Source organism: Podarcis raffonei, chromosome 18 (genome assembly GCF_027172205.1).
Source record: "Podarcis raffonei isolate rPodRaf1 chromosome 18, rPodRaf1.pri, whole genome shotgun sequence".
Classification (NCBI taxonomy): Eukaryota; Metazoa; Chordata; class Lepidosauria; order Squamata; family Lacertidae; genus Podarcis; species Podarcis raffonei.
In genome coordinates, this window is record NC_070619.1 from 12,717,569 (window position 1) to 12,739,370 (window position 21,802).

General features: G+C 56.4%; 2 protein-coding genes across 2 annotated transcripts in view; both read right to left on the reverse strand.

The window, feature by feature from the left end:
- The window catches only part of ARHGEF18 (Rho/Rac guanine nucleotide exchange factor 18), a 50,894-nt gene extending 46,512 nt beyond the window's left edge, over positions 1-4,382 (reverse strand). The window contains exons 1-2 of the mRNA XM_053372223.1: positions 4,177-4,382; positions 4,004-4,138 (exon numbers count right to left, since the gene is read on the reverse strand). Coding sequence (XP_053228198.1) covers positions 4,004-4,138; positions 4,177-4,255 — 214 coding nt within the window. The 5' untranslated portion in view covers positions 4,256-4,382. The remainder of the gene's footprint in view (positions 1-4,003; positions 4,139-4,176) is intronic.
- Positions 4,383-10,943: 6,561 nt separating this feature from the next.
- The window catches only part of INSR (insulin receptor), a 36,011-nt gene continuing 25,152 nt past the window's right edge, over positions 10,944-21,802 (reverse strand). The window contains exons 8-21 of the mRNA XM_053372220.1: positions 21,403-21,641; positions 21,140-21,307; positions 20,224-20,428; positions 18,800-19,074; positions 18,061-18,200; positions 17,635-17,794; positions 16,884-16,983; positions 16,090-16,157; positions 15,513-15,742; positions 15,145-15,255; positions 14,890-15,049; positions 14,021-14,150; positions 13,205-13,339; positions 10,944-12,344 (exon numbers count right to left, since the gene is read on the reverse strand). Of these exons, the coding sequence (XP_053228195.1) occupies positions 11,987-12,344; positions 13,205-13,339; positions 14,021-14,150; positions 14,890-15,049; positions 15,145-15,255; positions 15,513-15,742; positions 16,090-16,157; positions 16,884-16,983; positions 17,635-17,794; positions 18,061-18,200; positions 18,800-19,074; positions 20,224-20,428; positions 21,140-21,307; positions 21,403-21,641 (2,479 nt within the window). The 3' untranslated portion in view covers positions 10,944-11,986. The remainder of the gene's footprint in view (positions 12,345-13,204; positions 13,340-14,020; positions 14,151-14,889; positions 15,050-15,144; positions 15,256-15,512; positions 15,743-16,089; positions 16,158-16,883; positions 16,984-17,634; positions 17,795-18,060; positions 18,201-18,799; positions 19,075-20,223; positions 20,429-21,139; positions 21,308-21,402; positions 21,642-21,802) is intronic.

The window sequence follows — 21,802 nt, forward strand, 5'->3', positions numbered from 1 at the left end:
GGGCCCTTTATATGTCTAGTTGTCCTTTGTTGACAACAAATTGTCACTGTTTTTTGTGTTGAATATATGCTAGATGGTCATTGATGAACCTACTAATTGTCTCAAGCCATTTGCACATGTTGCTGTGCAACCAGTCCATGCAGAACGCAGGCACCCTATATATAGAAAGGAGCAAAGCAGTGATATTTAGGGAGCAGGCTAGCAGGCGGGGCCCATGACTCACATCCTTGGAGCCTACACAACACAAAACACTGTTGCTGGATGTAGGTTTTATTTCATTTGTTTTTTATCTTACATTTTGGAAATGTACATCCAGTCTTTTCCCCCCCTTTAAATTTTTTTTGGGGGGGCCTAAGAGAGTGGGGCCCTAAGCTAGAGCTTGTTGAGCTTATACGTAAATCCGGCACTGGTGTTGTCTCCTGCAAATGTTTTGGGGCTCCTGCACTTGGCTCTGTCCTTCCTCCGTGTTTTGTGGTTTCTGAATGCCACTTGCTGGGAACTTCAGAAGGGGGAGAGATGCTCTCGCGCTCGGATCCTGCTTCTGGGCTTCATCCCTTTGGTGCCTCTGGGCGGCCACTGCGAGGATGGATGGGGGGGGGGTATTTGGCCTGATCCAGCGGGCTCTTCTGACTCTCATTTCCTGTTGCTGCTGACTTCCTGAAACTTACCACGCCACAAGAGTTCCAGTTAACCTGAATTTAATTTTGTGCCGCGCTTCCTTTGCTGTGTAGCACAAGAGCTGACCCCTCCCCGGATAGCAATAGGGTGGCAACCTTGGGGAAGCAACCTCACAAAGCGGAACAGCTGTGTGGACGGCCCACAGTTATTGCATCAGTGAGACAATGCCGAATGCGGAGGATCTGGAGGGGAGAGAAGAAGAAGGGAGGCGCAAGGGGCGTCTGCCCACCTCCCCTCTCAATGGGGAGTTCTCCCTCTTTCCCAGATTCCTGCCACCTTGTCCCTGGGCTGCCAAGAGCGTCGCCTTCCTGGCCGAGATACGAGCACCGGGGAAAGCTCTCCCAGCGCAGAGCCCTTCGCCTCCCGAGATGCGGCCTGCACACCCAGGAAAACAACACCCTCCCAGGCCCGCTCGTTGGTTTACTTCGGTTTATGAGTCACTTCCCATAAAAGACATCCCAAAGCAATTAGCAATAAAAAACCTTAACAACAGATGCATCTATATCAACAGTATAAAACCGGGCATAAAAACAACCTGAACCAGACAGAAACCAGGACGAGAGCCTCAGCTTTGGAAGCCTTCTTGGAAAAAGGACAGTCTCAAAGGGCAGGAGGGGATCCTCAGCACACGCACCCCGAGGCAGAATGTGGCCCTCCAAGGCTCTCTTTGCGGCCCCAGGAAAGGGAAGGGAATGCAGCCCACAGACTGGAAAAGGACCCATTCTCCTCCTGTCCATAACCTGATTCAGCAATGGCTGGGGATGGGTGTGCGTGCTCAGGTCAGGGTTCGAATTCATCCAGGAGCCCCAGTGAACAACGTTCAGCCCCTCTCCTCAGCTTGGCCTTCCTTCACAGGCCTGTTGTGAGAATAAAACTAATGGGGGGAGAGGCCCCTTTGGAGGAAAGTGTGGGGTGTGAATCTATCAGGGCACCCTGAGCCTCTCTAGAGAAGCTGGGCACGTGAATCGAGAAGGCGAAAGGGGCAGGCCAGATGGCTTCTCCCTGAAGGAGCTGCAGTCCTGCGACCACCAGCCCCACCCAGCTGGGTACTGTCCACACTGACTGGCAGCAGCTCTCCAGTCTAGCCCTACCCAGAGAGGACTGAACCCAGGAGAAGCATGCGGCTGAGACATGGTCCTCCCCTTTACAATGAAGCAAGTTCTCATAACCGGGCAAAAGTCTGCATTAAACGCAGGAAGTCAGCAAACGCCTCTGAATAATACCAAAAGGAGAGAGTCCCTCTTGTTATATTCAGGCCCTGCTTGTGGGCTGCTTCCCATTGGGACACCTGGTCGGCCACTGGGAGCACAGGGGGCTGAACCAAGGGGCCCCCCCCGGCCTGACCCAGCTGCTCTTCCTAGTTTCTTCTAGGAAGACCATTTCTGGGCGCCACAATTTAAGGAGGACGTTGACAAGCTGGAAGGTGTGCAGAGGGCGGCGACCAGGAGGATCAAGGGTCTGGAAACCTGACGAGGAAGGGTTGAAGGAGCTGGGTGTGGTTAGCATGGGAAAGAGGAGACTGAGAAGAGATATGAGAGCCATCTTCCAATATCTGAAGGGCTGTGTCACATGGAAGAGGGAGCCAGCTTGTTTCCGCCTGCTCCAGAGGGTAGGACTCGAACCCATGGCTTCAAGTGACAAGGAAGGAGATTCCAACTAAACCTCAGGAAGGACTTTCTGACAGTCAGAGCTGTTGGACGGGGAAACGGTCTCGCTCAAGAGGTTGTGGGTTGGACACGGTCGTCTGTCATGGATGTATTAACTGAGATTCCTGCATTGCTGTTATTCTGATTCCTCCACGGAGCCTCCATGGGCAGAGCCAGCCTACCTTAGAACAGTGGAGAACCAGAGTGGGAAGAGGCTGTTGCTCTCAGGCCCTGGCTTATGGGGGCTTCCCTCTGGGGGCATGTGAGGACAGGCTGCTGGACTAGGCGGGGGCCCCCGTGGCCTGATTCAGCCGCAGGGCTGTTCGGAAGCACGGCCTTAAAAAGGTATTAGAGAAATTCGCAGAGGATAAGACCGGCTACGGCAGTCGGAATCACAAGCAGTGAGAGTTGCTGCTGCTGCTGCGCTCAGTCTTCCTTGGGGACATTCTTCCCCTGGGGACTCATGTCCGGCCATCACGAGGACAGCAGGCCGGACCCCATGGGCCCCCTTTGGCATGACAAACATCCTGCTTCAGGGCGCTTCCGATGTTCTTAATAAGCTCCTGGGGACATGAAGCAGATCCTGCAAATTGCCCATCTCCAACGGTGAACCATAAAAGGCTATGGCTGCAGCACGGAAGCAGAACGGCCTCAGCCCCAGGGCCCAGGCGCCGGGTAGCAGCTCTCCAGGATTTGGGGCAGGGGACACCCGTGAAAAAGGTGCTGGTTTAAATAGGGCCGTGGGGAGCTGCCTCCTGTGGAGTCAGAGCCTTGGTCTACACTGACTGGCAGGCTCTCCCAGAGGGTCAGGCGGGGGGTGGAGATACCTCCATCAGAGCCTGAGCCTGGGACCTTCTTCCTGAAAAACAGCGCCTCTTGCCAGCCAGCAATGGGCCTTTCCTTGGAGGTTTCAGCCCCCGCGGCTGCAACAAAAGGATTGGTTCGCTCAGGAACAGAGGAAGCTGCCCTGAACCGGTGCCAGAGCGCAGGGCCGCCAACACTGACTGGCAGCACCGGCTCTCCAGGGAGAGAGTCTTGAGCTACAACACCTCCCTTTGCAAAAGACAGAGTCAAGATTTGGGGGCGTCAGAGTAAAACGGGGTCCAGGAAAAGGAGTTGAGGCACAGGAGGGGTTCCTGGCTACCTGGAGAGGTTGGCCCCTGCCTCAGAAGCAGCTGGTCCTTTGAACAGGGCAGGTGGAGGTTCAACAGGCACAGCCCAATCCTGCCAGCTACATCCAACCCACATTTTATGCACCGGCTATTTATTATTGCAATTTCCAGCCTGAAATACCAAACCCGCTACACCCCTGGGGTTACGGCGTACCGTAGAACTCCGGGCACAATGTAAAAACCATGCAGCATGCATGTCAAACGAACCTCGCCCCTAATTAAAACCGTGCAGGCAGAAATAGCAGAGCAGGTCAACAACTGATTAATGGGGTTGCATCGATTCATTCAACGGAACCCACTTTCAAGAGAAGTCTCCTGAGGCCGGAGGACCCTCACTGCGCCGCCCCTTCCTCCTCCCTGGAAGCAGGAAGCCCCGGGTGCTGGCGGGGGTCAAAGCAAATCCTAGCACACCCACCCCCCGCCCCACTCTGCCGCCCTTTGCAAAGGCAGCCTCCACCCCCCCCACCCCACCCCACCCCGCTTGGCGTTGCCCTTTGGCCAGGTTACCTCGCTTGAAGGACCACCTTTTCATCCATCGCCTGGAGAAAGACGGCCAGGAGTGGTTGAGGAGCGAGTCGGCCATGGGGGGGCTTTGCAGGGGAGGCAGGCGGAGAAGAAGCTGTGAAAAGAAAGGAAGAAAGAAAGAAAGAAAGAAAGAAAGAAAGAAAGAAAGAAAGAGGGAGGCAGCTTCTTCTTCCCGGGGAAGCCAGCGAGGAGGACTGGGAGAGAGGAGACAGGCAAGGACTTTGTCAAAGGCATCAGCTGATGATGGAGGAGGAGGAGCACAGGAGTAGAGGCAAGCCGGCCGCCTTGGCACCTGCTCGGGCGCGCCCACCAGAGCGCACAGGCAGCTCTGGAGAGGCAAATCGGGACGCCCGCTGCCTTGGCATTTCGCTTAACGCCCTCCAGTGAAATCCTGCGTCTTTCGCCCTTCGTGCACGGCCCTCGCATTGTGAGGATGGGATTTCCAGCCTTGACTCGGAACCCCCCTTTTCCTCCTGGCACGAAAGTGGCTCAGAGCGACTTGGCGAAGCCTCGGGGATCAGCGCACAGCCAAGAAATACCTGAACACACACACGCGACGCACACACCCCGAGCCCGAATAAAAGGCAGGCTTTGTAGCAACTGCCCCACTTAAAGGGGGCCAGAGGGTGTCGCTGTCTCTTTGGAAGTGGGGCCGGAGGGGTCAGGACGACTCTGGGGCACAGAAGGGGCAGGTCTCTCTTCACCCATTTCATCCATTTGTTCAATTCGTGCCCCGCCGTCTTCCTTCCCCGGAGCTCGAGGCTGCCTATGCAATTCCCCTCCTTCCCATTTTATCCTCCCTGCGAGGTAGGTCAGGCAGAGACTGAGCGACTGACACCGCCCCCCCCCCCCGCGCCAGGCTACCACCCAGTGGGGATGTTGTTCTGTCTTGTGGAATAGAGCCTCCCTCCCTCTTCCAAAACTTGGGTTTGGAGGTTTTATGGACTTTCTTTGAGACTGAGGCACTTGGTGAAGCTGGAGAAGGGCGCTGGGAGGTCTGCTGGGGCGAAAGGGGCCCTGCCCCTGCTCCACCCGACCTCCTTCTGCCCCCAGCCGGTTCCCCGCATCGCCTTCTTCCTCCTCCTGACCTTCCTCCCTTTAAGACTGTGGCAAAACTTGCAGGAGGACCAGAAGCATCTTCGCTCTCTCAGCCCCGCTTCCCTCTGCCGAAGAAGCATTCTGCTGAGCTCGGAAGCTTGCTCTCTCTGCAGGGGCGGACTTACCCAGATTCTATTTCTCTTGCTTCCTGACGCCTCTTCTCTCGCTGGGCACTCGGAGCAGCCAAAAATAAAATGAAATAAAGGCAGTTGGCTCGCTAGGGTAACCAGTTCGAAACCAACCACTTCCTCTTCTCTCAAGAAACCTCCTCCCATCTCCGGAAGGTGAGACTGACTCACCCCTTCTTCATGCCACTCGCTTTCTGCTAATGGTCCCCCCTCCTTTTGTGGGGGACAAAAATATACAGACAGCACCTTGTACGGAGTCCTTGGCACCCACCTTGCTCAGTATTGCCTGCACGGACTGGCAGCAGCTCTGCAGGCTTTCTGAGCGACTTTGTTACCAGGTTTGTTAACCAGGAGAGCTGCTGCCGGCCTGTGCTGACAATCCTGAGCTCGATGGAGGGTCTGCCATGGTTTAAGGCGGATTCCGATACGGAATGCTGTTTAGTTTCAGTTAAAGTCTACATACCGCTCAATTGCAATGGAACTGCTAGGTGGTTTTTCAGGGAGTATTAAAAACATCGATAAAAACCAGCCAGCAGCATTTAAAGATACTCAGTTAACATTAACAGGGGTACTAATGGGGTACTAATAGTAACACCTTGAGTAGCTCAGTCAGGGGAGCATGAGGCTATTGATCTCAGGGTTGTGGGTTTGAGTTTGACCATTCTACGATTCTATGAACTTGGCCCGGCAGCAAATGTGCAGATCTCTGAGCTGCTGGCAAGGCCTCACTCTTGCCAGCAGCAGCGCTGCATCTAGCTACCGTTTGTGGGAAACATAGCGCGGGGCCACTTCAGGACTCGTCAAGGCGCCTGGCAGCCGCCACAAACGTATCTGGGCACACAGAGCAACTGCTAATGTACCTCCTCTTCCCCCTTGTGCTAAAACTCACAGAAACAGCCTTTCTTCAATGGGACACCCTCCAGAGCTTTGGAGCTCCAATATTACACAGGCTGTGGGGGCCAATGGGAGTTGTAGTCCCAAGGCGCCCGGTTGGGGGAAGAGTCGCTGAGGAGGCCAAAAAGCAGGGGGGTTGTACGTGCCACATTTCCGAAGGGTGTCCAGAGGCACACTCCTGAAACAAAACACTGGCAGGGCTGGGAGTTCCTCTGGCTCATCTCAGGCAGCCGGTACTTGCAAAGGAAGTTGGGCAACCTGACTGCTCTCAGCGAGATAAGAAGCCGCTTCTCAGCCTCAAAGACACTGTCGGATTCAGCCCGAGGGACACATGCAGGGCAGGTTCCTGAAAACCAGTGCGGACAGTCCTTAGCGAGATGGACCGACAAGCTGATAAGGCAGCTTCTTCTATCACATCAGCCCTTGAAGAACCACAGAGCTGGAAGGGACCCCAAGGGCAATCTAGTCCACCCCGCTGCAGTGCAGGAATCCAGAATGCTGCTTCAGGGAGAAGGGTCCCTGGCAGAGCACCTGCTTGGTGTGCAGAAAGAACCCCACTTCCAAATGCAGGTGGGGCTGGCAGAGACCCCAAGGTCTTCGCCTCCGCCTCTGCGGTGGACCTGCGTCGACAATACTGGTCTAGGCGGAGTGAGGGCCGGACTCTGGACAAAGGAGGCAGGTCCTGCACCCCTAACACTTGTCAGCATGGGCAACAGGAGCAGGGAGTCCCGAATCGATCGCCAGCTGCCCACTGCCAGGCTTTTAAAGAAGAGGCTTTTAAACGAAGGTGTGACCCAGCTGTTTATGGGAACATGAACTGGTTTGCTATTCAGAGTTTGCGGGAGCAGCTTTTAGAAATCATGGGCTTCACAGAATCCTCGAAACGTAGAGTTGGAAGGGAACCCTGGGGTCATCTAGCCCAACCCCCAGGAACTAAAGCACCCATGACAGGTGGCCGTCCAACCTCTGCTTGAAACCCCCCAAGGACCTGCCAAACCGCCAAGAAGCTCTTCCTAATGTGGTCAGAATGTCCTGTCCTGCCATCTAAATCCACTGAGTTGGCAGTGGGTTGCCTCCAGCAAAGCCCTACTCAGACTCGCCAAAATTAAGGGCTTAAATGACTCTTGAGTAGGACAGTGGCACTGGACACAAGCCTGCATTTCTATATTACAGTAGTATTATTATTATCATCAGTAATCCATTTTTATCTTGGTCTAACGCAACACTCCCTGGTAGCTTCAGGCTGGGAAGAGATTTTGTGAGCCTGCAAAGGGGCCCAGAAACAGCGAAGAAGAAGGCGGTGGCAGCAGGCTGGAGAACAAAGCAGAGTTTAGCAGCGCACACCAGGACCCTCGGGAGTCGGAGGCATTCTTGGATAATTTATTCAGAATTTTGTTTTTGTTTTTTTTAATATAAACAGTTAATTGTTCAATATTTTACACACAGCAAAGAAAAATCCGTTTGATATTCAAAGATACTCTCTGTACACATCACTGCCTGGGCTCCGATATGAAAAGCACTGACAAAAGAAATAAAAATCAAGTGGGCCTACTCTTTTTCTATGAATTCTTCTCAAAACCATGGCACATATTGATATCGATCCTTTTATTTTAAAAACAAGAGGTATTTTCTTTTCTTTCTCTCTCTCCAATGCCGCCCCTTCTCAGTGTTTGGGGACCGTCGTCTGCACGTGTGGGGAAAGTGGGGCAGCGGGTTTGGGGGGGGCTGGCTTCTCAGGCACTCCACGGCGGGCTTGGGGAACCCGGCGAGGCCTTTGCTTGGACCTCGGGGGACCCAGGAGGCGGCCCCCCCCGCCCACCCGCCTCGCAAGGGGGAAGCCAGCCCGGCTTTCTCCGTGCAGAGATCCGATAACCTTTCCAACGTTCCGGCAATGGGGCAATTCAAAACGTCCCTAGAAAACGCTTGCATTGTGATTCTTTTTATATATATATATATAGAATAAAAAAACAAAACACGTTTTAAGACAGCTGGACCAGTCCTGAACAGCAGCAGCAGCAGCAACAAAAATCAACAAAAAGCAGTGTGTGTTGGTGGCGAGGCGATTTTACCAACAGGCAAGGCAGTGGGAAAATCCCCCTTCTGCTTCCGGGACACGGCTGAGAAGCGCTCGACGGCTTTCCACAGAGATAAACCGGGGCGAAGGAGCACACACAAGAGAGATGGCTGCGTCCAGCAAAAGTCCTAGAGAACACGCAGAGCTCACAGAGTCGTAAGGGACCCCCGAGGGTCATCCAGCCCAACCCCCTGCAACGCGGGCCAGGGAACTCCGGCTGACTCCGAAGCGAGCTGGAGTCCCCTCTTGGCTTGGCAAAATGGAGAGGGATGCTTCGTCCACCCTGCACGGGGTTCAGACAGAATGAAAGGCTGGCGAGTCAGAGTTCTCAAGGCAGGCCGGAACTCAAAAACCAGAGTTTGTGACCTTAATGGGAAACAACCTAAACGAAACCCCACGCGTGACTTAAGTCTTGCCGGTTGCTTGCAACTATTCCGAAGGGAGGCAAGGCACAACGGAAACTCCCCTCCGTCCTGGCAGGAGGAACCGCACTGGAGGGCAGCTACTTGATGGTGGCTGCGGGCAGAAGGGGCAATTGGGAAGGCGAGGGAGGGAGGGAGAGCAGGCGGAGGACACACAAGCCGAGCAGCCGGCCTGGTTTCCAGCTCACAGCGCCCCGTCCGCAATCCTGGCACAAAGAGGTCCGAAGGCCGCGCCCGGCCCTTCCATTAGACAGCGCGAGGCCCTTGCCTCAGGGGGAAGCAGTGGGATGGCAGCATCAGTTAAGGTACAGCGGCCGTGCAAGAGGGGGACCCTGACCGCCTAGCACCCCACTGCTCCCCTCGGCCAACGTCTAGGGAGCTGCTTCCCTACCTACTGCACGAGACTCGTCTATGCAGCTCTGCGCCCAACGCAGAGCAGACCCACTGATGCCATCGAGGAACTGGACTCCGTTGGAGATGACCCAGTTTGCCCGGGGCACAAAGAGCTTTTTTAAAGCCCTGCTGCCAATGAGAGGTTTGCTGGGGATTGCAGTAGGACAAGCCCCCCTCTCCCCCGCGAAGCAAGTGCTCAACCACTGAGCTGAGGTTCTCAGGAGGGGAATCTTTTCAAAAAGGGTTTGTTTCTGTGTGCCTTTCTGCTCTCCCTTCCAGCACCAGCCCCGCCCTGGCTCCCCTCATACAGACAGGCACTCTGAGCCCTTCTCCCCTAAGTGCAAGAGGCTCCGCAATATGGATAGCACCAAAAACTTTTGAACAGCAACGTGGCACATCTCTACCCAGGCCGGCAGATGTGAGGTCTCCTCTCTCTCTGTGCAAACTAGGGCCCAAACATCGCACTTCCCGCTCTGTCCCACCAAGAGATGCCCCTGCAGCTGGCAATAAGGCGCCAACATTGAGGAAGCGTCGCAGGAACGCTGCATGGAAGGCCCAGGAGGAGCCCACCACGAATGTGCTATTAATTGTGACCATGGCGCCCATGAAAAACCCCACCGCTCTGGGAGGGGGGGCCCTTGAGGCAGCCCCTAACAACGTCCCTGCTTTCCTGGGACACACAACCCCAAACAAGCTCCCTCTCTCCCCAGCGCACCCCCTCTCTCCCCAGCGCACCCCCCCATCAAATTCAAACCTCCATCCTCCTTGTGCTCAGCATAAAAAAAGAAGATAATTCAAGGTGCATTTTCAACGAAGGCAAGCAGAGTGGATTTTTTGGGTGGGGGGGCACAGAACCACCTATGTGCAATTAGTCTGTTCAGTACCCACAAGGCCTACAGATCCGATTATTCCGTCGACTCGACAAGATCCCCATCGGTTTATTTTTCTCAGAACGATTCACATTATAAGGAAATACGGGGGTTTTTTTCTTCCTTTTTTCTCTTTTTTTTTTAAGAAAAAGCTTATTTCAAATGACACTGAGGTAAGAGAGAGGTTTTGGCGATGCAAATTTCAGCAGGCGAACAATCGCCTGGGACTGAAGAGGAAATCTGAACTGGGGGGGGGGAGGAGGAGGAGCAGAGGGCGGACCCCACAAATTCTGTGGGGCCCACTGACTGGAGCAGAAAAGCTCTAAAGTGCAACACTGGGGAGGTTAGCCCGGGGGGGGGAGAAACCCTAAAAAAAAGAAAACCCCAAGGGTTGAAGAGGGTGAGGTTCTTGCCCCCACCTCACAGGCGGGAGACACACAGGCAGATTGCACAACTGACCGGGTTTAGCAGGGCAGAAACATTTCCCCAGCCTTCTCCTCCTCCATCTCTGCCTCCCTGGCAAATAATCACAGCGTTTGGGCTTATTCCCCCCCCCCAAAAAAGGGGGGCTGAGGCAAAGGCACAGGGGGCACAAGGCCAGAGCAAGACCGTTTGCCGACCTAGGCTAGTGTTGTCTGCACGGACCGGCAGCACGCTCTCCAGGCGGGGAGAGCCCTTTCGCCAGTCCTGCCTGGGACCTTCTGCGGCCCTTCCGGCAAGATGCCAGGCCTGGCGGCCCCTCAAGTGGGGGGGGGTCTCGGTCTATCCGGACGTCCTGCCTGCAGACCAGCAGCTTGGCCAAGGGGCTCCGGGACCCTAGGAAGCCGCGATGGATCCTGCGGGAACTTCCCACCAAAATTCCCTAGCGCCGCCTGCCAACTTTGCCAAAACAGAAACGCAAACACTTAGCGAGTCTCCCTGTCAGGTCCGCCACCAAGCAAGGCTCCCCCCCACCCTCGAAGGTTTTGGGGTGGGGGGGAATCAACAAAGGCAACAATAATTTATAAGGAGGTTGGCTACCTCGGACTTAAATATGTCACAACCAACATATATATATATTTATGTACACACACGCACACACACGGGACGCTAACCGGACAGGGCCCAAAATGAGGTGGCTCACTCTGTGCTATTTTTAAGCCGCCAAAAAGCACTCGGGGGGGGGGGTCCTAAAGGGGGTGTTGGCTACTGCTTTGGCTACCTCGCTTTGCTGGGGGAGGGGGGAAACGACAACAGGGTGGGGAACCCCTCACCCCCAAAGTTCTTCAGTATAAAAATAATCTCTTGAGAATCCTTTCACTCCGGGGCGGGGGCTGGCTCTCCCGCCCCTCCGTGGCTGGAGAAAACGGTTCTGTACAAAAAGACTCGCTCGCTCCCCCCCTATAGCTCCGCGCACACACACGCACCGATTAACCCATTGAGAAAAGCAGCAGCAGTTGGTCAAATCGGGACAGAAAGACAGATCTGGGTGGGACACGCCTTAAGAGATCCTTCAGATCCTATTTTTTTTAAATAATAAAAAAAGGAGAGAAAAAAACGGCAAAGGAATCCCCTCCGAAAGAGGGGGACAGGCAAGAAGAGAGGGAACACGTTTCCGGGTTCTGCTTGGGAAGGTGGTTCTGGGCTGTGGGCGCACTAAAGAGCCCCCCCGACCACCTTGGGACTGGAGGCAGGCAGAGGGGTCTCCCCTCTCCCTCCTACTCGCCAGGAGCCCCTTCCCGTCTCAAAGCCACAGCGTTGTGCAAGGGGGATCCGGGCCGGGTGGAAATGCAGCAAAACGGCCGCTCGCGTCTTTCACAGATGAAGGCTGCTGGCGGCGAGTCGACGTTTGCGCGCCCCTAACACACACCCCTCAAAAAAACCCACCCCGACCCAGAAATACGACATGATTTGGGGGAGAAAAGTCACTGTCCTAGTAGTAGTAATAAGAATAATCTTCCACGACGATTAAAAAGTCCGTCTTTTCGGTAGAAAGCGAGTCCGCGGTGTGTCTGCAAAAATACTGCCAGTCCTGAGATTTGTGTGGGAGAGGAACTGCCGGGGCAGGGGGGGGGAGATAAAAGGCGGGTGTGCCCCCACCCCTGCCATTAGGAGGGGCTGGAGCGGGGCATGGAGAGGATGCGGCCGTTCTTCTTGCTGCCGTTCATGTGTGTGTAGGGGACGTGCTCCTCGTAGCTGCCCTTGAGCGCCACCGAGAGGCCGTTGTCCCTGCCCAGGACCTCGTCCCGCTGGGAGTAGGAGGAGGCCGGGTCCAGGGGGATGCTCTCCATGTTCTCAAAGTCCATCTCAAAGTCCTCCGTCTCGGGGGGCTTGTTCTCCTCGCTGTAGAAGAAGGAGACGTCCCGGAAGGAGGGGTGCAGCTCGTCCTTCAGCATCTCAATCACCTCCGTGAAGGTCGGGCGCATCTTGGGGTTGTACTGCCAGCACAGCTGCATGAGGTCGTGGCTGCAGAGGGGGGACAAAGGCGCTGGGGGGTCAATCGGGCAGCTCCCCAAAAACCGTTCTGACGCCCCTCAGCCAGCGCTGCTTCCCCCAAGCCCTCTGTTTCTGGGGTTGCCACTAGCAATCCTGGGGCAAAGAAGGCTGAGACCTCCCCCCCCCACTAAAAAAAAGGACCTGTGTCCTTTTTTGCGCCAAGGGGGCAGGAGAGGTAAGGTGAGGTCAAGGACTCCTGGATGGATAAGTCCAGTCAAAGGCGACTGAGATTGCAGCGCCCATCTCGCTTTCAGGCCGAGGCAGCCGGCGTTTGTCCACAGACAGCTTTCTGGGTCATGTGGCCAGCAGGACTAAACCACTTCTGGACCAATGGGACACCGTGACAGAAACCAGAGCGCACGGAAACACCGTTTACCTTCCTGCCAGAGAGGTACCTATTTATCTACTTGCGCTAGCTTCCAATCTGCTAGGTTGGCAGAAACTGGGAAAGAGCAACGGGAGCTCACTCCGTCGTGGGGATTCAAACTGCCAACCTTCCCATCAGCAAGCCCAAGAGGCTCACTGCTTTAGAGCACAGTGCTGCCTGGCTGCCTGGCATGAATTTGCCACTTCCTGAGACCGATGGGCAGGAGGCAAGGAGCCTGCCAGCAGGTGGCGCCAGAGCCCGCTTCTTCTCCCCTGACTCCGCCATAAGGGACAAGCCTGAGAAACTGGCTGGCAGGGCAGAGGGAGCCTGTTCCCCCTAATGAAGCGGAGCCTGGACTGTCCCCACCTGGGAGCAGAGGACGGCAAAGGAGTTGCCTGGTGCCCCACCCACCCAGCCAGAGGGGCACCCCGAGAGTGGCCCCCGCCTCCCCTCCCCGACTCACAGCCTCTCGGTGCAGTTCTCCGGCTGCTCCAGGCACCCGCCGTCCATGACGAACTTGAGGACCTGCTCGTTGGAGAGGCCTTGGTAAGGCTGCTCGGCCAGGCTGCTGATCTCCCAGAGGACGACGCCAAAGGACCTGGGGGGAGACAGGAGGCTGAGGGCCAGGAAGCAGAGGGGGCTCTCCAGGCAGAGGCTAAACCCCCATGCAGCTGTTCCAGGGGGGCTTCGCATGCAGAAGGTCCCGGGTTCAGTCCCTAATGGGGGCACCTGTCCGTCTGGAGAGACAATGGAGCGCACCTCCGGGGGTGAAGCCAAACTACTGTGTTAGCAGCACCAAAGTGACTTCCCTGGGGCGCAATCTGGGCCGTGTGTCTGGGGGTCCTGGGCTGCCCAGACGGCAAGACCCCCCCCCTCGGCCTCACTGATGGCCAAAGGTAGGCAGAGTGAGATGTCTGGCACCTGCTTGGCGGCAGGAGTTGCCAGAAGGAGCCACCCAACTGCCTTAGGGACTCCACTCTGGATGTGGGTGGGGTTTACTCCTGAGCCTTTTCTCCCCAAATACCCCACAAGGCAGCGGAGGTTTCGGATCAGAGTTTCCCTTCCCAGGATGGGCTGGGACAAAGACCCCCCGCCTGAAACTCTTGCAGAGCTGCTGCTGCCAGCCAGAGTTGGCAATATTGAGCCAGATAGCCTGACTCGGGACAAGAGCGGTTTCCTACGGCCTCTTAGGCCCGCGAGGAGAGCCAGCGTCCTCCTGCATGCGCCAGGGAGGGGGGCTCTGAGCAGCGCCAGGGGGGTTGGGGTGCCCCCCACTCACCAGACGTCAGAGCAGGCGGTGAAGACGCCGTCCTTCAGCGACTCTGGGGCCATCCAGCGCACAGGGAGAAGCCCCTTCCCTCCTTTGCGGTAGTAATCCGTCTCGTAGATGTCCCTGGTCATGCCAAAGTCTGGGCGTTGGGGGGAGAGAGAGGAAGAGGGATGTGTCTGCAGGGGCATGGCTGGGGGGGACCCCAACCCAGAGGCCCCCACCACCCCTGAATACACGGGGCCTTCTCAACGCTCGCCTGCTGTCCGGAGACCTCCGCTATTCGGTGATCTGGGGGAAGGCCTTCGGAAACGATGCAATACTGAATGGTTTAGTTTACGTAAAATATGCAGGGATTTATGCTACGCTAAATGAACCATGGAAAGAGAAGAAGGGAAGTTGTTGATATTTTAAGGTTGTCTAAATGAATATTCTAAATTGTCAAATGGTGTGTTTATTTGTGGGGGTGTTGCTATTGGGTTGTTGTTTTTATTTTCATTAGGTATTTTGTGGTTTTATATCTTGATTTTATTCTGTGAACTGCCCTGAGACCACTGGGTATAGGGCGGTATGTAAACAAAACAAGACATAAAACAGAAAAGTGTGTGTGTACATGCACACACACACACACATATATTAAAGGCCTTTGCAGTGGGGGCACCCCGATTATGGAATAACTCCCCGATCCCCCAACCTCAATGTATTTCTTGTAGGATATGGAGAGTTTGGTGAGTTTTACTGCTAGAAATGTCACTCAACGAGGACACGCGTCTTTCTGGCTCTTCCTTTGGCCGTCTCAGCCACGGGGCTCCGAGAGGGGCGCGGAATGAATCCCTTTTGGGGTCCTCCCCCCCGCCCCCCCAGGAGGAAAGCCACCCCACCTCCAATCTTGACAGTGAAGTCCTCGGCCACCATGCAGTTCCTTGCAGCCAAGTCCCGGTGGACGAACTTCTTGGCGTTCAGGTAGGCCATGCCGTCGGCGATCTCGGCCGCCATCTGGATCATCTCCTGCAGGGTGGGCGGGGGGCGGCCGGGGTTGTTCTGGGGGAGCCAAGAGGAGGCGGCGTGAGCAAAAGGGGGGCCCAGCTTCTCTGCCTCGCCATCCCCCCAAAAAAACCCCCAAACCCGGCCGTTACCTCTGCATCCGGGCGCAAGGACCTCAGGTAGCTCTTCAGGTCTCCGTGAGCCATCAGCTCCATGACCACCAAGGTGGGCTGCCCTTTCGACACCACCCCTAAGAGGCGGACCTGGGGAGAAGGAGGGCGAGAGGGAAGGGTCCGTCAGCCAATGGAGAACCCCATAGCAAGTGAAGGAGGGGCCCGGCCGCCTGTCCCCTCGCTGGCCAGAGGACCTGAAGAGCCGAGGAATCGGTCTGCCCGGCAACTGCCTCCCACTGTAGTTATCCAATGGGTTGGTTGAGCTGTGGAGTGGTCTTCTCAGCCCTCCCCTCCCACCACCCCCGTATCGCAGGGGGTTGGTCTGGATGACCCTCGGGGCCCCTCACCACGTGGTGGCAGCTGAAGCCTTTCATGACGGAGGCCTCGTTGAGGAACTCGATGCGCTCCCGCAGGCTGGCCGACTCGTTCACCGTCTTGACGGCCACCCGCATCTCCGCCTCGCCCTTCACAATGTCCTTGGCGATGCCCTCGTAGACCATCCCAAAGGAGCCCTGGCCCAGCTCCTGCAGGAGGGAGATCTTCTCGCGGGGGACTTCCCACTCGTCAGGGATGTACACTGCAAGTCAGGGAAAGAGGGGAGCGGGTTGGGCTAGATGACCCTTGGGTCCCTTCCAGGCTTGGGTTCTCTAGGGCCAGGGAGCTCAGGAGGGCAGAGGCCGGCCCAGGGGAGAATGGCATGGAGCTCAGCTCGGCGTCCCAGAGGATTCTCTCCAGCTCGGTTCTGGTCCGAGTCCGGAATGGCTGCATCCGCCTCCTTTAACGCCTGCGGCCAGAAGGGCAGCAGAGGCACCTCCAAGCTTCCGAAGGGACAGAGAAGTACCTGTTTCTTCCCAGTGGATCGTGCCCTCCCTGAGCCAAGGAAGAGCAAGAGCAAAAGCCCCGCCGCCTCAGCCTGCCACTCACCATCGTTGGCACTGAGATACTCCGGGTTGGAGGAGGCGTAAAGCGGCCCTGTCGGTCCTTCCTTTTGCCTGGGGGGAAGCAAGCACAGGAGAGGCGCTCATCACCCATCGGGGATCCCCAAAACCAGAGCGGCAATGGCTGTGCGTGTGGGAGGGGCATGCATGGGCACAGAGGAGTCTGCGTAATCCGAAAGGACTCAAGCAATCGCCTAAAGGCACAAGGAGGTTTCTAGTCCTAAGGACGGTGTGTGTGTGTGTTTTGTGGCACTTAAAGCTTTGGACGTGCTCAAGCTAAACCAGGGGATAAGGAAGGAAGGAAGGAAGGAAGGAAGGAAGGAAGGAAGGAAGGAAACCCAGGGCCAACAATCTCGTATTTCTTACAGGATTCTTAGCTTCATAATAAAGCCTTGAAAAGAAAAAGAAAAACCAGGTGAGGGCGTGTGACCCCACACACCCAGCCTACAGAATGCTTATTATTATAAGAAGACGACGAAGAAGAAGAAGTTAATTGATACCTCGCCTTTTCCTCTACCAGGGACTCAAGGCGTCTAACAGATAAAACAAGAACAGCTAAAACCCATTTTTTGGGGGGTGGGAAATGTTGATGCCCGGCCCGTGAGGGGGAAGAAGGCACTGCCCCACCAGCCGCAGTGGGGAAAGCTTTTTGCGGATCGGGAGGGGAAGGCGGTGTCCTTGGTTGCGGCCGCAAGCGCCTGCCAGCTCCCCGCCCCCTTCCCCACCACAAGAAGTCCAGAGTCTGTGGGGAGGGAATCTGCAAACGAGGGGCAGCCCCACCTTTTCTTGATGAAGATGTAGGCGCCTCCGATGACCCCCAGGAAGAAGATGGCAAAGATGATGGGGACGATGATGCTCACCAGGTTATTGTTGGGGGGAACTGCAGTGGGGGAGAGAGGGGGGACCAGGTCAGGTTGGGTTAAAAAGGACTCACCTCCCCCATCACCCCCCCAAAGCGTCTTGTGCCCTGCCCCTCTCTCTCACCCCCCACAAAAGGGCATACAACCTCTCTCACATATACAAGAGGCTCCTCTGACAGCAACAAGCAAGTCCTGCTTTCATGGCGTCCTGAGGAACCCTCTGCCACTAGAGATCCCGCAGCAAGTGCCTTTGTTCAAACTCCCAAAGCGCACTGAAAACTCTCCCTCTGTGGGCAATTTCCACCACAGCCGGTTGGTACCCGATTGCGGCTTTTCTATGTGGCTCTGTCGCTGCAAACCGCTTTGATGTATTTGATGGATTTATAAATGCTTCATTGATGTAAATTGCTAAAGTCCGTATGTATGCACATGCCACAAACACAGGCACACACAAAGTATGAAATGATGTGGGCCTCCAGCTGCTTTTGGACTACAACTCGCATCCTCCCAGGACTGGCCAGGGATGATGGGAATCGTAGTCCCAAAGCAGCCAAGTCTGGAAAGCCCTAATCCCGCCTGCAAAGAGGAGCGTGCCGCCTGGGTGGGTGGTTGTGGGAGCCAAGCTCCTTCTCCGTGCCCCCCTGTCCGCCTCCCCCCCCCCAGGATCTTACAATAGTCGTAGACGTAGAAGTAGATGGGCTCCGTCCAGGAGCCGTTCCCTGCCAGGGACGTGGCTCGCACCCGGACGCTGTAGTTGCCTGTCTGCAGCCCCGTCAGCTTGCAGCCCTGCTGAGCGGCGAACTTCAGGCGAGAGAGGCAGTAGCGCTGCTCCTGTGGGGAGACGGCATGCTCAGAGGGGGTCTCCTGGCGCCCCCCACCCCACATCCTTCAGAGCAGCGGCTTGCACAGCCCTGGGTGGATCCCAGCGCTGAGGGAGCGCCAGGAAGGCTTTCCGTAACCTATCAGGGAAATGGCGCTTTCTGGATCACGCTGCAGAGCAACCGGCAATCAGGGAAGATTAAGAACGGCATATCGCATGCGCATCCTCTGGGGCGGAAAGCCAGAAAAGGGAGAGAGGGGAAGAAAGGGGTTCTCACCTCCGAATCTCCGAGGCGCCCGTAGTTCACCTCGTAAAGGATGATCAGCCCGTTGGGCTCCTTCGGCTCCTGCCAGCGCAGGTGGACCACGTTCTTGTCCAGCTCGTGGGTCACGGGCCCCACAATGTCGTCGGCTTTCGCTGGGAACACAACCAAGAGAAAAGGCTTGCTCAGTGCGAAGGTGGACAACCGACGCAAGAGCCAGTGGCTAGGAGACCTGGGTTCAAAGCCCCATCACGAAGCTCAAACAGCCAAGCCTACCTCGCAGGGTTGTTGGGAGGACAGAAATGGGGGGGGGGAGAGAAAATCTCATGCGCCAGCTTCTCAGAGGGAGAAATAATGGTGGTAGTAATAATAATTTTATTATTTGCACCCTGCCCATCCGGCTGGGTTTCCCCAGACACTCTGAGCAGCTTCCAGCACATACATAAAAACACACACAAAAAAAGAAATGTTTAAAAGCTTCTCCATACAGAGAGCCAGCGTAGTGTAGTGGTCGGAGTGTCAGACCTGGGAGAGACCAGGGTTCAAATCCCCACTCAGGTCGCCGGGTGACCTCGGACGCCAGTCACTGCCTCTCAGCCTACCTCGCAGGATTGTTGAAAGGATAAAATGGGGGGGGGCGATCTGCGTGCGCCTCCACCTGGAGCCCGTCAAGACAGAAAGTGAGGAAGATGTGGGCGCGACGCATGCGCCGTGCGACCCGTAAAACCGGCCTGGCCAGGGGCCCTGCCCTCACCTTCCGGCATGGTCCTGGCGCTGACGTAGGCCTCGCTGCTGCACTCCTGGGGCACCTCATGGTTGCAGGCCTGGATCTTGATGCGGTAGCCCGTGAAGTGCTGCAGGTTGGAGATGACGATGGACTCCTTGAAGACCACCTTGGAGAAGGGCTTGGGCTCCGGGGGGCTGGCGGGGGCCGCCGTGGAGGCGTTCCCAAAGGCCGGCAGCGTCGGGGACGGGGTGGTGCTGTTGGCCGGGGCGCCCAGGTCCCTCCTGCGCCGCATCACCGACGGCCTGTGGAGAAGGGGAGAGAGAGACGTCGGTCGGAGCCCCGGTTCCGAAAGCGGTCGGCTGGGCAGCTCAGAAACAAACTGGAGCCGCCATGAGAGTGTCTCCTCCATTTGGGATTCCCTTTGGGGCAGGAGTGGGCACTGGGGGAGAGGGGCTTTTCTTCGGCTCTTCCGGGGGTCCCCCCACTTTTAAAAAAGAGTTCTCAGCTCCCTGAGCTCAGACTTTGCCCATTCATCTTGATTGGTTTTCCTTTTTTTTCCTTACAATTTCCCCCCAAAGTTGACTTCCCGCTCTCCGTCCTGCATGCGTCCCCTTCCCCCCCCCACCATCCCTGCTCAATATTACATTCTTTTTTGCTTTTTATTTATCCTTTTCAAATGTATACAATTTCATTCGTTTTACAATCAATTTAACATTTCAAAACTTGTCTTCCTTCCCCCTCTCACTGTGGTTTTTAAAATATTCTTCTGCATATGCAAATTCCTTTAACTTGCTTAATTATCTGCTGCAAGTACGCCGCTCGATATTGCATCTTTATTTCCGATTCACAATCGGCTCCTCGCGTTTGGTCGAGGGATGTGGGACCCCTTTGGTTCTTTAAGGCTGCGTGGCCTCATCCTGCAAACGCGTGGGCAGAAATGGATCCACCGGTAAAGGGAGCAATGAGAGGCTCCCTTTCCGGCGGGATTACTCATTAATCCTGGGGTTGTGAGCAGCACAAGCGCCCGGCTGGACTGTGCCCCCTTCCGCAGCGGGGCAGGGTTCACAGGCTCCGTCACGCACCCCACACCTTCCCCTGCCCAAAGATCCAAGGGCACAAACAAACACCTTCCTTTGGGTTCAATACTGCCTGCACAGACCAGCAGCAGTGGCTCTGCTTGCAAGACAGGGGCTCTAACCACTGAGCCGCAGCAGGTTAAGCGCGGTTATCATCCTCTTGGGTCTGACCTGACACAGGCCTACAGAGCCATTTAACCCAGCATTGCCTGCACTGACCGGCAGCAGCAGCAGGTCCATTTAACCCAGCATTGCCTGTACTGGCTGGCAGCAGCAGTAGCAGCGGCGGCAGGCTCTTCTTCCACTTGCGCTTCCTGCTCCCGCGCCTAAGCCAGAAAGGGGTGGGTGGGTGAGGATCCGCGCTCGGCCTCTTACTTGGGGACAAAGACGATGTCGTGGAGGTAGTTCTCAAAGACCTTCCGGAAGGCGGACTCCTCCGTCTCCTTCATGATCTGGGACTCGGTCTTGGGGCAGGGGCAGCACTCCAGGCTGGGCTCCTCGCTGTTGCTGTCGTTCGGCTTGTGGGGGGAGTCCTCAGACTCCAGCGGGGGGGACCACGTCCGAGAAGGGAGCTTCAAGCCTGCGGGGAGGGCAGGTCGTGAGGCCAAGGAAAGGCAAGGGGGGAGCCATGGAGACGCCGCCCCACAGCACCAGGCAGACTCTGGACAGCCCCCCCACGCCCTCTGCCGCAGCGATGGAGAACCCTTTTCTTTAGATAGATAGATTCCTTTTCTAACTCGTGATAAGCAGCAGCGACAACACTCAAGAAGAAAGAGAAAAGAGAAGAGGGGGCAGGAGTTTTATCTGGGGAAAATCCCCCCACCCAAGGCCCACACTGCCACCTGGGGGTCAGGAGCACCCGGCCTTGATTCAAGGAAACCCAAGCAGCGGGTCTTGCCCCAAGGAGGCACTTGCGGGGTCGGAAGGTGTCTGCCTTCCCCAGCAGTCTAAGGCGCCATCGTCTGGTCTCTCGCTGCGCCACCCTTTTATGTTTTTCTTCTGGCCCTGGGAGAGCAGCGAAGAGGGGAGCCGGTGGCAGCAGGAGGGGGAGACCCCGGAGACTTCACTTCTGCCTCTTGGCTTCCCTCCTCTTCAGCCTCAGCTTCTGCCTCTGCGCCTGGACTGCTCTCTGCGACCGACTCTCCCTGCTCACGGAGCCCTGTTCCCTCTCCGGTTTCCAACACTGCCTCTTCCCCGTCTTCTCCCTCATTGTCACCCCACCTCCGCTCCCTCAGCTCTGTGCCACTAGGTGGGGCCCAGGCGGGCGGGCAGGGCGGTGCCAGCGGCTCACCCTTCAGGCAGTAGTCCAACTCGTAGAGCTCGCTGTCTTCGGGCTGCTTTTCCCAGGAGACCTTGTAGTGCGTGATGTTCCCGTTGGGGTCGGAGGGCGGCTTCCACTTCAGGAAGATCTGCGAGGAGCAGTTGGACACCGAGATGGGGTCCAGGGGGACGGTGGGCACTGCGGGGGGCGGAGGAGAGAGACAAAATGTCACCCCAGGGCAATTCCCCCCTCTCACCCCAGCCCCCTGCTTCCAACCGGGGACAGCCTCTCACCCGAGGCGTTGGTCTGGACGTAGATGATCTCGCTCTTGGCCCCGTAGGACTTGCGCTCGTCCGAGTGGGTGATCAGGGTCTTCACAAAGATGGCGTACTGCGTCCAGGGCTTGAGGCCGCGCAGAAGGTGGCCCGGCTTGGTGTCGCTGTTGCGGGGAGGCGGTTCGACGTCCATCACCGTCCAGCTGTTGGCACCGCAGACGTCCTGCCCGTCAAACTCCGTCACGTTCCGGAAGGGGCTGGGGGGGAAGAAAAGGCCAAAAGGAGGAAACAGCTTTTATTTCAGAAAGACACACCTGCAGAGGGAATTACACTTTGGTGGAGAGATGTGAAAACGGCAAAAGGTTGTGTGAAAGCCTGTTGCAGAAATGAATTAAGGTCACGGAAATTTTTAGAAATT